The 13,491-nt window shown below is 46.8% G+C and overlaps 1 protein-coding gene across 1 annotated transcript in view; it reads right to left on the reverse strand.

Annotated features, from left to right (window-relative positions):
• Positions 1 to 13,491, reverse strand: part of MYOM3 (myomesin 3) — a 73,358-nt gene that overhangs the window by 23,046 nt on the left and 36,821 nt on the right. Inside the window, exons 20-29 of the mRNA XM_006130480.5 lie at positions 11,926 to 12,104; positions 11,735 to 11,849; positions 10,228 to 10,384; positions 9,359 to 9,468; positions 8,258 to 8,302; positions 7,646 to 7,782; positions 5,238 to 5,382; positions 4,454 to 4,513; positions 2,389 to 2,456; positions 1,727 to 1,837 (exon numbers count right to left, since the gene is read on the reverse strand). Coding sequence (XP_006130542.3) covers positions 1,727 to 1,837; positions 2,389 to 2,456; positions 4,454 to 4,513; positions 5,238 to 5,382; positions 7,646 to 7,782; positions 8,258 to 8,302; positions 9,359 to 9,468; positions 10,228 to 10,384; positions 11,735 to 11,849; positions 11,926 to 12,104 — 1,127 coding nt within the window. The remainder of the gene's footprint in view (positions 1 to 1,726; positions 1,838 to 2,388; positions 2,457 to 4,453; positions 4,514 to 5,237; positions 5,383 to 7,645; positions 7,783 to 8,257; positions 8,303 to 9,358; positions 9,469 to 10,227; positions 10,385 to 11,734; positions 11,850 to 11,925; positions 12,105 to 13,491) is intronic.

Here is a 13,491-nt window from a genome sequence, read left to right on the forward strand (position 1 = left end):
GCCCTAGGACCCCACCCAAATCTGCGTACCACCACCCCAGGTCACAACTCCCTCCAAGACCCTGCACTCCCTGCTACACTCCTCCCCCAGGCCAGAATCCTCTCCTGCATCTATAATCCCTCCCGGACTCTGCACCTCAAACACCTGCTCCAGATCACCCAAACTCCCTCTCAGACCCTACATGCTCTCTTGTACCCAGTCCCCTTCCCCAGGCTCCTTTCTGCACCCAACCTCCTTCCCAGACCCTGAAGCCCCTCCATAGAAAAGTGCACTCCTTGATCACTTACCAATCTTGGAGTGGCCCCCATCAAAAATTATTGCCCACCCCTGAGCTAGAGTGAGCTAGAATGAAAGTGCCCTTTGCAAGCTTCCCCTACATGGTGCTATGCCCCAATTCCAAGCTGCAGGATTGATGTGTATTGATGGTCTTGAGCCCCACCTGAGTAGAGAGAGCCATGCACGCTGATTTATAGACTATTTTTAATGTGAACGGTTTGATTGAAATTAAGTTGAAAAACTAACACGAAGCAGGATTTATCATAGAATCATGGAATTGGAAGGAACCTCCAGAGGTCAGCGAGTCCAGTCCCCTGCACTCACGGCAGGACCAAGTACCATCTAGACCAGTGCCGTGCCACTCAAATTATTTTGGGGGTCGCAACACGAGTATATGGGGGTTGCAGTTGAAAAAAGGTTGTGCACCACTGATCTAGACCCTGCCTGACAGGTGTTTATCTAACCTGCTCTTAAATATCTCCAGAGATGGAGATTCCACAACCTCCCTAGGCAATTTATTCCAGTATTTACCCACCCTGGCAGTTAGGAAGTTTTTCCTAATGTCCAACCTAAACCTCCCTTGCTGGAATTTAAGCCCATTGCTTCTTGTCCTATCTTCAGAGATCAAGGAGAACAATTTTTCTCCCTCCTCCTTGTAACACCCTTTTAGGTATTTGAAAGCTGTTATGTCCTCTCTCAGGGTATGTCTACACTACCAGCCTAGTTCGAACTAGGGTGGTTAATGTAGGCAACCGGAGTTGCAAATGAAGCCCGGGATTTAAATATCCCAGGCTTCATTTGCATCTTACCGGGCGCTGCCATTTTTAAAGCCCTGAGTCCAATAATCCATGTTCAGTGGGGCTGACAGCCTCCTGGGGACCCCTGGGCAAAATGGGAGGGAACCTGGCTCTGGCACTTCCAGAAGGGGTGTGGCCTTGAGCAGAAGGCGCAGAGCTGGAGCATCCAGCCCTCACAGCCACCTGGAGTGTGCTCTGGTGGTAATTTAAAGAGCCCAGGGTTCCAGCTGCCACTGCTGCTGGGGTAGAGCCGTGGCTCTTTTTAAATCACTAGGCCCTGGAGCATCTTCCCCTTCCACGTCCACCCCCCATCGATGGCTCTGCCTGTGTTTGGCCAAAGCCTCTTACAGTGAGGCATCCAGGCCTGATCTGAGAGACAGAGAATCCAACACTTCTCTTGGTTCCAATGGTTAATCACTCTCACTGTTACAAATATGTGTCTTATTTTTAATTTGAATGTCTCTGTTTTTTTCTTCTAGCCCTTGTTTTTTGTTTCATGCTTTCATCCATAGTTGAAGAGTACCTAGCACACCGTGGGTGCTGCTAGAAACAAACAGTAAATGTTAACAAAAAAAATATCTTAATATCAACCCGCATTTATTGGATATCAAAGTCAGATCCGGAATGCCTCCAAGTTGCATTATATTTTTTACCTTTTTAATCCGAAGAGTTCCAGCCCCAGTCTGCGGATCAGACAGACCGTCCAAATGTTCTTTTTTATCCAAAAACCATTTAAAGTTGGTATCCTTTTTCATGTTTGTTGCCTGTTCAAAGTAAAGATTTAGCAATTAGAATATTGTTCTTTCTGAAGGCAAGGATATCTTTTGAGTTCTGAGACTTCAGCTGTCCCAGGGGATTCTCTCAGTATTACATGAAATTTTTCCCCATGTTTTCCAGGCCTGTTAGGTTTTACTGCCAAGTCTTTGCTTTCTATAAGCTGGCAAATATCAGTATCCTTAAAATGCACATCTACATTAATAAGGTGATCAGAATTTGAAAATGTGCGAGGAAGACACTGAGTTGACAAAAAAAAAACCTTACTTATATATTAGGGTTGCCAGATGATGTCCCAAGAAATACCGGACAGCTGGTATTTTTTGGTGGAGCAAAAAGAAGAAGAAAAAAAAAGGAACGTGGGATTTTTTTTTGGAAAAGTAGGACAAGATGGACAATTTTTTTCAAAGGAGGACAAAAAGAGGACATAATTATTGGGGAGGGCAAACCCCTCAAAAGGGGGGCTTGTCTGGTCACCTTAATATTAACAATAGAAGATGGATGCTACTATGCACAGTAGCAATTGGATAGTAAAATATACCTTGCAAGTCAGCAGAACTTCACACTCCTCAGTAACTTTCCACTGCAAATTCTCTATAAAATGAGGACCTACAAGCAAAACAAAACCAACCAAGTCTTGCTATTTCTTCCTGCTGGTCTGCTTTTAATATTAGACCATGCAATGGCTCCATCTACTGGTCAATCACAGCACTGCCCTCTTTGTATTAATTCTTCCATGTTCCAGTTCTAGGAAATATTTATTTTATTTGCATTAGGTCTCATAATGTTAGATGTATAATTTAAAAAAGTTCCAGAGGGCTCCAGTTCTTATAGTGACTAACAGGTTTTTTCTTAAAATGCCAATTACTCCTTTGATTCTGTGAAATTATAGATATTTTGCACAGGGAAGGGCACTGGAAAAGCCAATTCATATCTTTTCCAGTCTGCTTTCCTGATATGAACTACCTGGGAGCCCAATGAAAAGGAAAATAGACAGATGGGTTCAGAGCAGAGCCATGACGAGTACAGGATTGGAAAACCTGCCTTACAATGGTGAACTGTTAGACACTTGATCTATTTATCTTAGCAAAGAGAAAGATAAGGGGAGACTTGACTACAAACTATAAGTATCTATTTTGGAAAGAGGTATTTGATAAGGGGCTCTTGGTTCTAGCAGAGAAAGGTTTCACGCAGTTCAATATCTGGAAGTTGACGCTAGACAAATTCAGACTGGAAATAGGGTAGAAACTGTTAACAGGAGGATAATTATCCATTGGAACAATTTATTCAGGGCTGTGGTGGATTCTCCCATAAGATTGGATGTTTTTTGAAAAGAGTTGCTCCAGGGGTCATTTTGGGGAAGTTCTCTGGCTTGTGCTATGCAGGAGATCAGACTAGATGACCACAGAGGTCTCTCTGGCCTTGGAATCTACCAATCACGGAAAATAGCTTTTTTGTAATGGTGTGTAATACATTAGCCTCGAGGTAGGGGCGGGAGACTGGGGACTGTTGCTACTGCTGACAGTGAACGTTTCCAGATTCCGTTTGCCAGCAGGGGATGGAGAGGGACCTGAGCCGTGTTCCCTGGGAGCTGAGCACTGGGGCTGCTGCTTAGGAGAGATTCTAATGCCAGCCAGCTGATCAGCAAGGCACCCACAGCTCGGTTTTATGTTTCTACTGGAGATGCACATTTGTACTAGGGATGTTAAATATCGGTTAACTGAAGAGTCGATTAACCTCATGAACTCTTATTGATTACTCGACTATTCTATAGTCCCCGGGGGTGGGGCTGGTAGCCAGTGCGCTCCAGCCTCCCTCCCAAAGAGCCCCGTCATTCCTCGCCGCTGCCTCTGTGGAGTGCTAGGCGGGAGCTGGTCCACGAGGGGAGCTGGTTTAAAAACCAGCTCCCCTCATGGACTGGCTGCCTGCTGTCCCATGCTGCTGCCTCTGATGCAGAAGCAGCAGCACGGGATGGCAGCAGCCCCTGTCCAGGAAGGGGGATATGCTCCTGGACCTGGTGCAAGCTCTAATGGAACCGGGCTGCCTGCTCACCTGGCTCCTAATACACTTTAAATGAAGAGCCGCAGCAGGGATAGGTCCCGGACCCAGTGCAAGCCGGGACTGAGTTGGGCTGCTGGCCAGCCTGCTAAAAAATATACTGCCGGGTGGGGGGAGAATGTGTGTAAGCTATAGCATTAACCTATAAGCTTTTGCTTATCAGTTAATCAGCTACACTATTACATCCCTAATTCGGTGCACAATTTATTCCCCACATGATTGGAAAAGATTAGAGGAACATTGGATCTGAGCCCTCTCTGGATTGGACATTTGCTGAAACTCAGGCATGTTGGTTCAGGGGCCCTATACCAGAGCCAGTGAGTGCCTTCAACTATCCAAACTAATCAAACTTTGTTTAACAGCCAGAAACCAGTAACCTAAAATAAAAAGCTTTATCTTAGTCCAGCAAGCAATTTAAATAAGAGGATACTAAGCAGAGCAATTTACTCTTCCCTTGTTGTTGGGACACGCAGTAGAAAATCCTTGTTTCCCCTTTCACCAAGTTTTCACTAGTCCCGTCCCAGTCAGTGTCCTTGAGGCTATCTTACCCTGCATTCGCCTCCATTCTCTCCGCTTAGCAGCAGCCTCCGCCTCAACCTTATTAAAGACTGAAAGAACAAACATTGACAGATCAGGTCAATAAAAGGGCACTGAAACCACTATTATAACCCCTCTCGGTGTAAGATAGCATAGATCCCTAACCAGGAAACATGTTACTTTAAAACTCAGACAGTATATGATATCTCTTCCTGCCCCAGTTAAACTCTGTCCTTTGGTATAGAACCCTTCACAAGGTCAGCTCTATTAGCCTTTCATGCTGCCAGCAGCTCAGAGTGTAACATTTATTTTGAAGAAAATGGAGCGAATTTGCTCTAAGGGCTGATCTTTAGGCACTGGAAACTCCTATTGATTTAAATGGGAGGTTTTTTGGTTATGCCAAGAATACAGGATTGAGTTCTTGAACTTGCCACTTTTCAAGGGAGAAGTAGTAGAAATACAAATTCAGGCTTCAAGCAACTCAATTCTATTAAAAACAACTGCTAAACAGTTTAAAAATGAGAAGTGTCAAATTAAGGGGAGAATTTAGACTGGGAAGCTGCAACTTTTTGTTCATAAAGAGCCAAAATGGTTTCTGTACTCTATCTAGTGGGTCTATTTCTTCACTTTACAGCCAAATGGCCATTCACTACTTACTGCAGTTTCCTCATTTCACTCTCTCTACAGGGGTTTTGATCCCAAACTGACTGAAGTTACAAGAAAAACTTCCACTGCTTTCAGCAGGCCTCAGATGAAGCCTATTTACTGTCTCTACTTACTGTCATCTCTACTTACTGTCATCAATGAGAGACAGAGTGAACTGGTTTTTAGCTTTTCCATCTTGCACCTGGGCTGTGTACGTCCCCTTGTCATCATCACAGAAGTCCAGGATTATGAGTTCTATGAGGCCCTTTGCTCTATCAAAGTTGATCTTATGTGTCTATGTAAAACAAAGTACTGGTGGTAAATAGGTCCATTTTTCATAGGGAAATTATTCCAGCACCAAATCCTGGCCCCCTGCCTTCTGCAACGTAGAGCCTGGCTGGAACTACAGATCCTAGTTTTGCCCTGGTATATTTCTCCTTGCTACCTGTGATATGTCTGCACTGCCCATAAAAGGTGTATTTGTAGATTAGCTCACTTGGGTAAAAATAGCAGTGAAGACATGGCCTCTTGGTTCCTAGCTCAGGTCTGCAGCTCAACTGAAAGACCTTGAGTTGCTAACCTAAGTTAGAAGTGGAGTTTCTATGTCTTCATTGCTATTTTAATCCAAATTAAGAATGTGCCATTTTCTGTAGTGCAGACACACCTAGGCCTACAATGGGGTCAACAAATCCTTTCCCTCCCCATGTCCATTCCTTACTCCAGTGCAATCATGGTCCAGGAATTTGACTCTCAAATGAATTTTGTTCTTTATTAAAAAGTCCATGTAGTGGATTTGCACATCTGTACAGGGGAACCTGCTTGCGGCCGGGTGCTTCTGCAGAGAAACAGCCTAAGAGGTTTCCACTGTAACACATGATACAATAGATTCTTCCTTGTTGCTTATTAAACTGATTTGCCAGGGTACTGTGTGATCACATGGATTTTTCTGTAATGAAATAGTGCTCTTGAAAGCAGCAGCCCTGTACTGCAAATAATCACAACTCAGAGTAGTAGTGAAGGTAACGCATCCACCCATGGCCCAGGGCACTCACTAATATACCAGGAACATTTATAAACACACCCTTCATTCATCAGCCATTTTAAGTGGTTAGCTGTCTTCATTAGTTGTGGCCAACCTGTTTGCTGCAAGCCAATGTTACAGTTGCAAAGAGCCTGACATGCACTGTTTAATCATGCCTTACTGCATACACCATACAGCCGAGAAAAGATAGTGGCCATATAGGGAAAGCCTCGCAGAATTTTATTAGATGCTTTCTGTCTCTGAAGAACACATGGCAACAAAGGCTAGGAAAGGCTTTAGGGTTTGCCCATCACAAAACATCCAGGACCTTGTTATTGTGACAGTGTTAGACTAGATTTGAGCCACAGGTGAATAGCTCCACTATCCTTTTCTTCATTCTGAACCATCTAGTCCCTCAGGGTAAATACGTTTTACTATAGCATTAGTTCTGGGACGGGAGGACCAAAAGGGGTTAATTTAAACAACAATTCAGGAGCACTTTGTGACACCTGGTGCAGTTATTTTTAATCTCTCTAATATAGAAACAGGTTGCATGCATCTGCTCTGAAAAGCTAGAAGATTTATACCTAGCTAGTACAAAGGTGGGTGTCGACACCAGTCAGGCTTGCAGGGTAGGACAGAAGGGTCAGCATTAACTCCCCCTCCCACCAGCTAACCAGCAAAGATAATATTTCTTAGCACATGCTCATGCGCGGGCTGAATTACTTACAGGGGCCCGGATTCTTTGGTCAGCAAGTTCAGCAAAGCACAGTAAAATAGTAGTTCTCAAAGTGGGGTTCACAACCCTCTTGCAGGTGAGCCACAGGCTCACCCCCTTCCTTGCAACAGGGAGCCTGCGCTGGTGCTCCACCCTGTACCGCCCACCCCATCCTGCAAGTTTGACTTTGCTGGCCCGGCGGGGGGAATGGCAGTGCAGGGGTGTGCTGCTTGGAGGCTTTCCCCACTGCTCCCATTGGCCAGAATCATGGCCAATGGGAACAGCTGGGGGGCGGTGCCTGGGAGAAGGTAGAGCCAGGTAAGCCCTTCCTGCATTGATCAGGGTGGTCTGCAGGCCAGAACCAGTGCTGTAAAGTGAACTTAAAGTGGTTGGGGTTGCCCTTGGAGGAGGCCCTGTTCAAGGAGAAAGTCTGCGGGTGCACAGCTGGCAGCAGCGGCTATGCTGCCCAACAGTGTCATGTTCTGCATCGCAGCCCCCAGGGGGAGGGGAAGGGAGCAGGTTCTGCCATGCTCAGTTCTCTGCTCGAGGGATGTCACATCAGCAGCTTTAACTAATGCTGGGACGTGACAGCTGAGAATGCGGGAGCAGTGCCCGGCTCCTGTCATGCCAGAGCTCTGCTGGGGCATGGTGGGGAATCAAGCCTAGAGACTTTGCAAAGAAGCAGCGTAAAAATAGGTGATGAGAAACAACAGTCTCCTGACTCGGTGATCTCATCTGAGCCCTGGTGTCGCAGAGCCAGTCCAGCCGCTGTGAAGGCAGGTCCCGTGCATGCTGGGAGTTTAGAAGTACCACACATACCGGAGTGCTCGAAAGCTCCTTCCCATTGAAGATTAAATGCAGCTCTGCCTCTGGCGACAGTTGTTCCACCTCCAGCCACAGACGCACTTCTCCTTTGTCGAGGACATCAACGTTCCACCCGGAGATCAGCTCGATCACTGGCAGGAGAGGGGATGTGGCGGGTCAAGGTTGAGGATTTAGGATAAAATCCTGGTCCAGATGGTGTCAATGGGAATTTAGATACTGATGCCAAGGAGATCAGGATTTCATCCTTTCTGTTCATCATATTTGAATCCTTCCCTTCCCATGCTGTCAGATGTCACTTAGGACACAAACAAGGCTCCTCCATCCCTGTCTATCATGCTTTTTGCTGAAATGTCTACCGTGGCGTGTTTTCATAACTTAGCTTTTGTATAAGGCTAGGTTGTTGGCCCATCATTCAGCCTTTGGCTTGGAGGCCAGTGGATGGTTCTTCATATGAGCCCTCCCTGTTGGCCTGGGTGGCTCTATCAAGAAATCAAACTCCTGCTGGCATAGCTCCAAGGGTCACTGTCACACAAGAGTCTCCCCACAGTCCCCAGGAAAGCCTATGTATGAGGGTCCCACATGCCAGCTACTACTAGTCCAACTTACATGGGTTTCTGATTTCATGACTAATTTTCCGCAAATTGTCCAGTTCTGAAAATGCAAGGAACAGCACAGGACTTAGATCAGTAAAGCCAGACCGAATCCAACACTCATTAACAATTTATCTTGTGAACTAGGTCAAGCTAGTCTATAATTGTACAAAACAAGATAGAGCTGAAGGGATTAGAAGGAGCTGGGAAAATAAAGCCTAACTATGCGTAAATATCAATATCCAATGCTAGTGGCATCAGCTAGAGGAACAGCTTTGAAAAATTGCTGTGATGCTGTGAGCACTTTATAGACTAACAAAACATGTCGATGGTATCATGAGCTTTCATGGGCACAGCCCACTTCTTCAGATGACCAGAGTTATGAGTTTAGGATGTGCAGACCCAAAATAAATAGGAGACGGGAAGGGGAGGCGGGAGGGGAAAAAAAAGAAGAGGGGTGAGAGACAGGGAGCTAGAAGGAATCAGTAAGTATCTGAGGGTTGGGTAGTTAAAACGAATCAGATAAGAATCAAAGTCAATTGATAGTATCCTTCCTAACTTAGGAGTCTACATAAAGAGCTGTTTGCACCTTCAACGCCTGTTTTTTTCTGTAACAGACTAACTCGGCTACCCTCTGAAGCTTGTGATGCTGTGGTAACATGCAATGCCAAGGGCTAGTCTACACTAAACAATTAGCTTGGTTTATCTAGATTGGCCAGATATATAAAAAATCCGCACCCCTGAGCTGCGCTGTAAGACAACGTAAATCCCCACCTGGACAGCACTAGGTTGGCAGAAGAATTCTATCAATCTACCTGCCCCTCCCAAGGAGCTGGATAACCTAGACTACTAGGAGGGGCTCTCCCTCTGTGCGAGTAATGGCTCTGCCACCCTCGCATTTTAAGTGTGGACAAGCCCTGAGGCTACAAGAACATTTCCTCTCTCCTGCCTCATGTTAGGACACAGTTCTCACACTCCAGTCACACCGGCCAGTTAAAGGACACAAAGTCTCCTTTTCTTGCCATTGTATGGCACCACTTCATTTCCTAAAGTCTGGGAGGAGCTGTTGCCCAGCTGATTGGAACTGGCAAATTCAGCACTGGACAATTTTTTTTACCTTCCTGGGTTAAAGTGTGGCTGGCAGAGATCTCATCATCTACGTCAGTTACCTCCACAGAGTATGTCCCCAGATCCTTTTCAGATGCATTTTTCAGCATGAGCTTCGATCTTAGAAAAAAGAAAAAGAAACACAATTAGGGCCATTTGAAACAGATCCTGTTTGAGAGGAGAATGCAACAAAGTCTGTACATGTAGAGGAGCAAACCTATAGCAATTTGAGTGCCTCAGTGGGGGTAGCACAGCTAACATGTCTGACAGCCTCAGCAAAAGGACAACTCTGATTCCTCCTTTCTGTGATGCTCAAGGCCCAAGTGAGCTGCACACACACCATGGGCACTGCATTTGGAAGTCAGGACTGTGGTCCAGATTTGCTTGGGAAATAGCAGCAATAGGCCAAATTCATCCCTAGACAGGCAGAACTGAATCTAGGACCTCTGGAGCTTAGTGCATGAGCCTCTACAGCTTCAGTTAAAAGCCAGATGGCTCCCAGCTAAGGCTGTAGAGCAAACTCTTTCTCTGTAAGTGGCCTAAATGCCAGGAGAGGGGACAGTCCACCACCCCAGCAGATGTGTGGGTTACACAACATCAGCAGTGTTGTCTGGAGTCCCCAATCAAATCAGGAGTTTGGGTTCATTTTCAGATGTGTGTGTAAAAGTGCAAATGTTTATCTGAAGTGCGAGGAAGGATCTTACGTTCTCATACTGATTCTTCAACCATCTCTGAGTAGGGAGGTAGAAAACTTGGCTTTGGCTTTTCATGGCTTCCCCGGAAAACATTTTGTTCTGAACTTTTCCCCAGGTTAGTGTGTAAACAGCTCCCTGCCTCACCTTCCAAAGCTCATTTTCCCAACATGCTCTGCCCACTTACTTGTTGCCTTTATCTTCAGTTTTGACTCTGTCAGGATCTGGAGGCCCCTCATAATCCTTTGACCAGGTAAACTCTGAAGAGTCACACATATCAGGAGTTTCAAAAGCCATGTAAATGAAGCCTTCTTTGTCTACCCCGAGTTCAATTTCATTTGTTCCTGCATATGAGAAACAACATTTTGGAAACATTAGGAAAACCGTTCTAACTATAGAGATAGTCAGGCACTGGAATAGGCTTCCAAGAGAGGTTGTGGAATAAGAACATAGGAACGGCCAAACTGGATCAAACTGAAGGTCCAGCTCGTCCAGTGTCCTGGCTTCTGACAATGGCCAGGTGCTCCAGAGGGAATGAACAGGAGAGGGCAATTTTGAGTAAGATTAGAGATACCTGAGCATGGGCTTGTGTCCCTGACCATCTTGGCCAATAGCCACTGATGGATCTATCCTCCTGGAGTCTGCGTGTCCCTGGAGCTCACTGTGCGGGGCCATATCAGCAGTGACAGCAGGGAGCCCTGGGCCCTTTTGAATCACCAGGCCCTGGGGCAACTGCTCCCTTTACCCCTCCCTGTCGGTGGGCCAGGCCTGGCCTGCTCTACTATGGGCTTGTGTGTGAAATGGGGCAAGTCCCCGTGTGACTCTCCACTTCAGGGATACGTGGTGTTTCCCTACAAACAAGAATGATGAAAGGTCCAGAGAACACAAGCTAGGAGGGACGACTGAAAGAACTGGGCTTGTTTAGTTTGGAACGGAGAAGACCGAGAGGGGACATGATAGCGGCTTTCAAGTACCTAAAAGGGTGATACATGGAGGAGGCAGAAAAATGGTTCTGCTTAGCCTCTGAGGATAGGACAAGAAGCAATGGGCTTAAATTGCAGCGAGGGATGTTTAGGTTGAACATTAGGAAAAACTTCCTGTCAGCACTGGAATAAATTGCTTAGGGAGTCTGTGGCATCTCCATCAGTGGAGATATTTAAGAGCAGGTTAGACAGGCATCTATCAGGGATGAGCTAGATGGTGCTTGGTCCTGCTGTGAGGGCAGGGGACTGGACTTGATGACCTCTTGAGGTCCCTTCGAGTTCTAGTGTTCAATGATTCTATGATACTTCACAGCGTGCTGCGAGGATAAACAGGTTGTAAATTGTGAAGCGCTTGGATCCTATGGGAACAAGGGCCAGAGATGTACAGTAGATAGAATTCTCTGTTTTCCCTTCACATTTCACCCTGTGCAAATGACCAGGAGCAGCCCGAGGCCGGCTGCAGCAGCTGGCGCCCTCAGTGGAGTGGCGCAATTGGCGCCCCTGCCTGAACAGCCGTCAATGGCCATGACGTCATTATGGGGCACCCCGGCGCCCCGTAACATCATCATCGGGCGCCCGGGCCAGCGGCGCCCTAGGCAGCTGCCTAGCTCGCCTAGGCTCACGGGCCACCCCTGCAAATGACCCTACTGTCTTTTTATTGAGAGGCTCGCTCCAAGGACAGAAATTTATTCCCCCTTAACAGGCTCATACCTGCTTTGGTTTCAACCACCACAGGATCTGAGGGGATGGAAGGTGGACCAATCCCTGCTTTGTTGAATGCTCGTACTTGGAAAATGTAGCATTTCCCCGTCTCCAGGTCAGAAACCTGTGAAAACCCAATGTAACAAATTAGCACCCCACTAAGTAATAAGAAACGCTGGCCTGCTAGGCTTAATACAAACCCTCATGTGGGTGCTGGCTGTTGGCTGCTCATTTAATTGCTTCCATGCCTCTGACCCCTCCTCACAGACATCTATGTAATATCCCGTGAGTGGACCTGCTCCAGTGTACAGGGGCGCTTCCCAGTGCAGCATCAGGGTTGCATCCCGCACCTCGGTGCACCTCACGTCGTACGGGGGGCCTGTTTTGAAGCAGGGCAGACTGTCAAACAGGGACACCGGAAGAGACGATGCAGCAACGTTTAGCCTCAGATCACAGGGTTGATGGCAACGAATGAGTGGCGGGCTCAGCAGAGGGGCCTGTCTCCAGCAGGCTTTGTATGAGAGGGTTCAATGCCCTTTGTACCAACGTAACACACCGAGAGAGTTACGTAATGAGTCGGGGTTCCCCAGGCTCCGGATCCCAGCTGGCCACACGGACAAGCCTAGCAATGATCCCTAGAACATAAGAACGGCCACACGGGGTCAGACCAAAGGTCCATCCAGCCCAGTGCCCTGTCTGCCGACAGTGGCCAATGCCAGATGCTCCAGAGGGCATGAACTGAACAGGTACCGATCAAACGATCTCTCTCCTGTTATCCTCTCCACCCTCTGACAGACAGAGGCTAGGGACACCATTCCTTACCCATCCTGGCTAATAGCCAGCGCTCGCCGAGCGGCAGCGAGCCCTGCTCACCAGCCGCACGGTTCTGCGCTCTGTACATGTGCAGATCGTTCTGCGCCGGCTCTTCCGGGGTGTCATCTACTTGCCACGGGCGAGTAGATTACATTGTTTGTCGAGTTCTGCTAATAGCCATTAATGGACTTAACCTCCATGAATTTATCTAGTTCTCTTTTAAACCCTGTTATAGTCCTAGCCTTCACAACCTCCTCAGGCAAGGAGTTCCACAGATTGGCTATACGCTGTGTGAAAAAGAACTTCCTTTTATTTGTTTTAAACCTGCCACCGATTAGTTTCATTTGGTGGCCCCTAGTTCTTGAATTACAGGAACAAGTAAATAACTTTTCCTTATTCACTTTCTCCACACCAGTCATGATTTTATAGACCTCTATCATATCCCCCCTTAGTCTCCTCTTTTTCAAGCTGAAAAGTTCCAGTCTCTTTAATCTCTCCTCATATGGGACCCGTTCCAAACCTCTAACCATTTTAGTTGCCCTTCTCTGAACCTTTTCTAATGCCAGTGTATCTTTTTTGGGATGAGGAGACCACATCTGTACACAGTATTCAAGATGTGGGGGTACCATGGATTTATATAAGGGCAATAAGATATTCTCCGTCTTATTCTCTATCCCCTTTTTAATGATTCCTAACATCCTGTTTGTTTTTTTGACAGCTGCTGCACACTGCATGGACGTCTTCAGAGAACTATCCATGATGACACCAAGGGTATGTCTACACTACCACCCTAGTTCGAACTAGGGTGGTTAATGTAGGCAACCGGAGTTGCAAATGAAGCCCGGGATTTGAATTTCCCGGGCTTCATTTGCATGTTGCCGGGCGCCGCCATTTTTAAATGCCGGCTAGTTCGGACTCCGTGCCCGCGGCTACACGCGGCACGGACTAGGTAG

The sequence above is a fragment of the Pelodiscus sinensis genome, chromosome 26 (genome assembly GCF_052426305.1).
Source record: "Pelodiscus sinensis isolate ZL-2025 chromosome 26, ASM5242630v1, whole genome shotgun sequence".
Taxonomy (NCBI): domain Eukaryota; kingdom Metazoa; phylum Chordata; order Testudines; family Trionychidae; genus Pelodiscus; species Pelodiscus sinensis.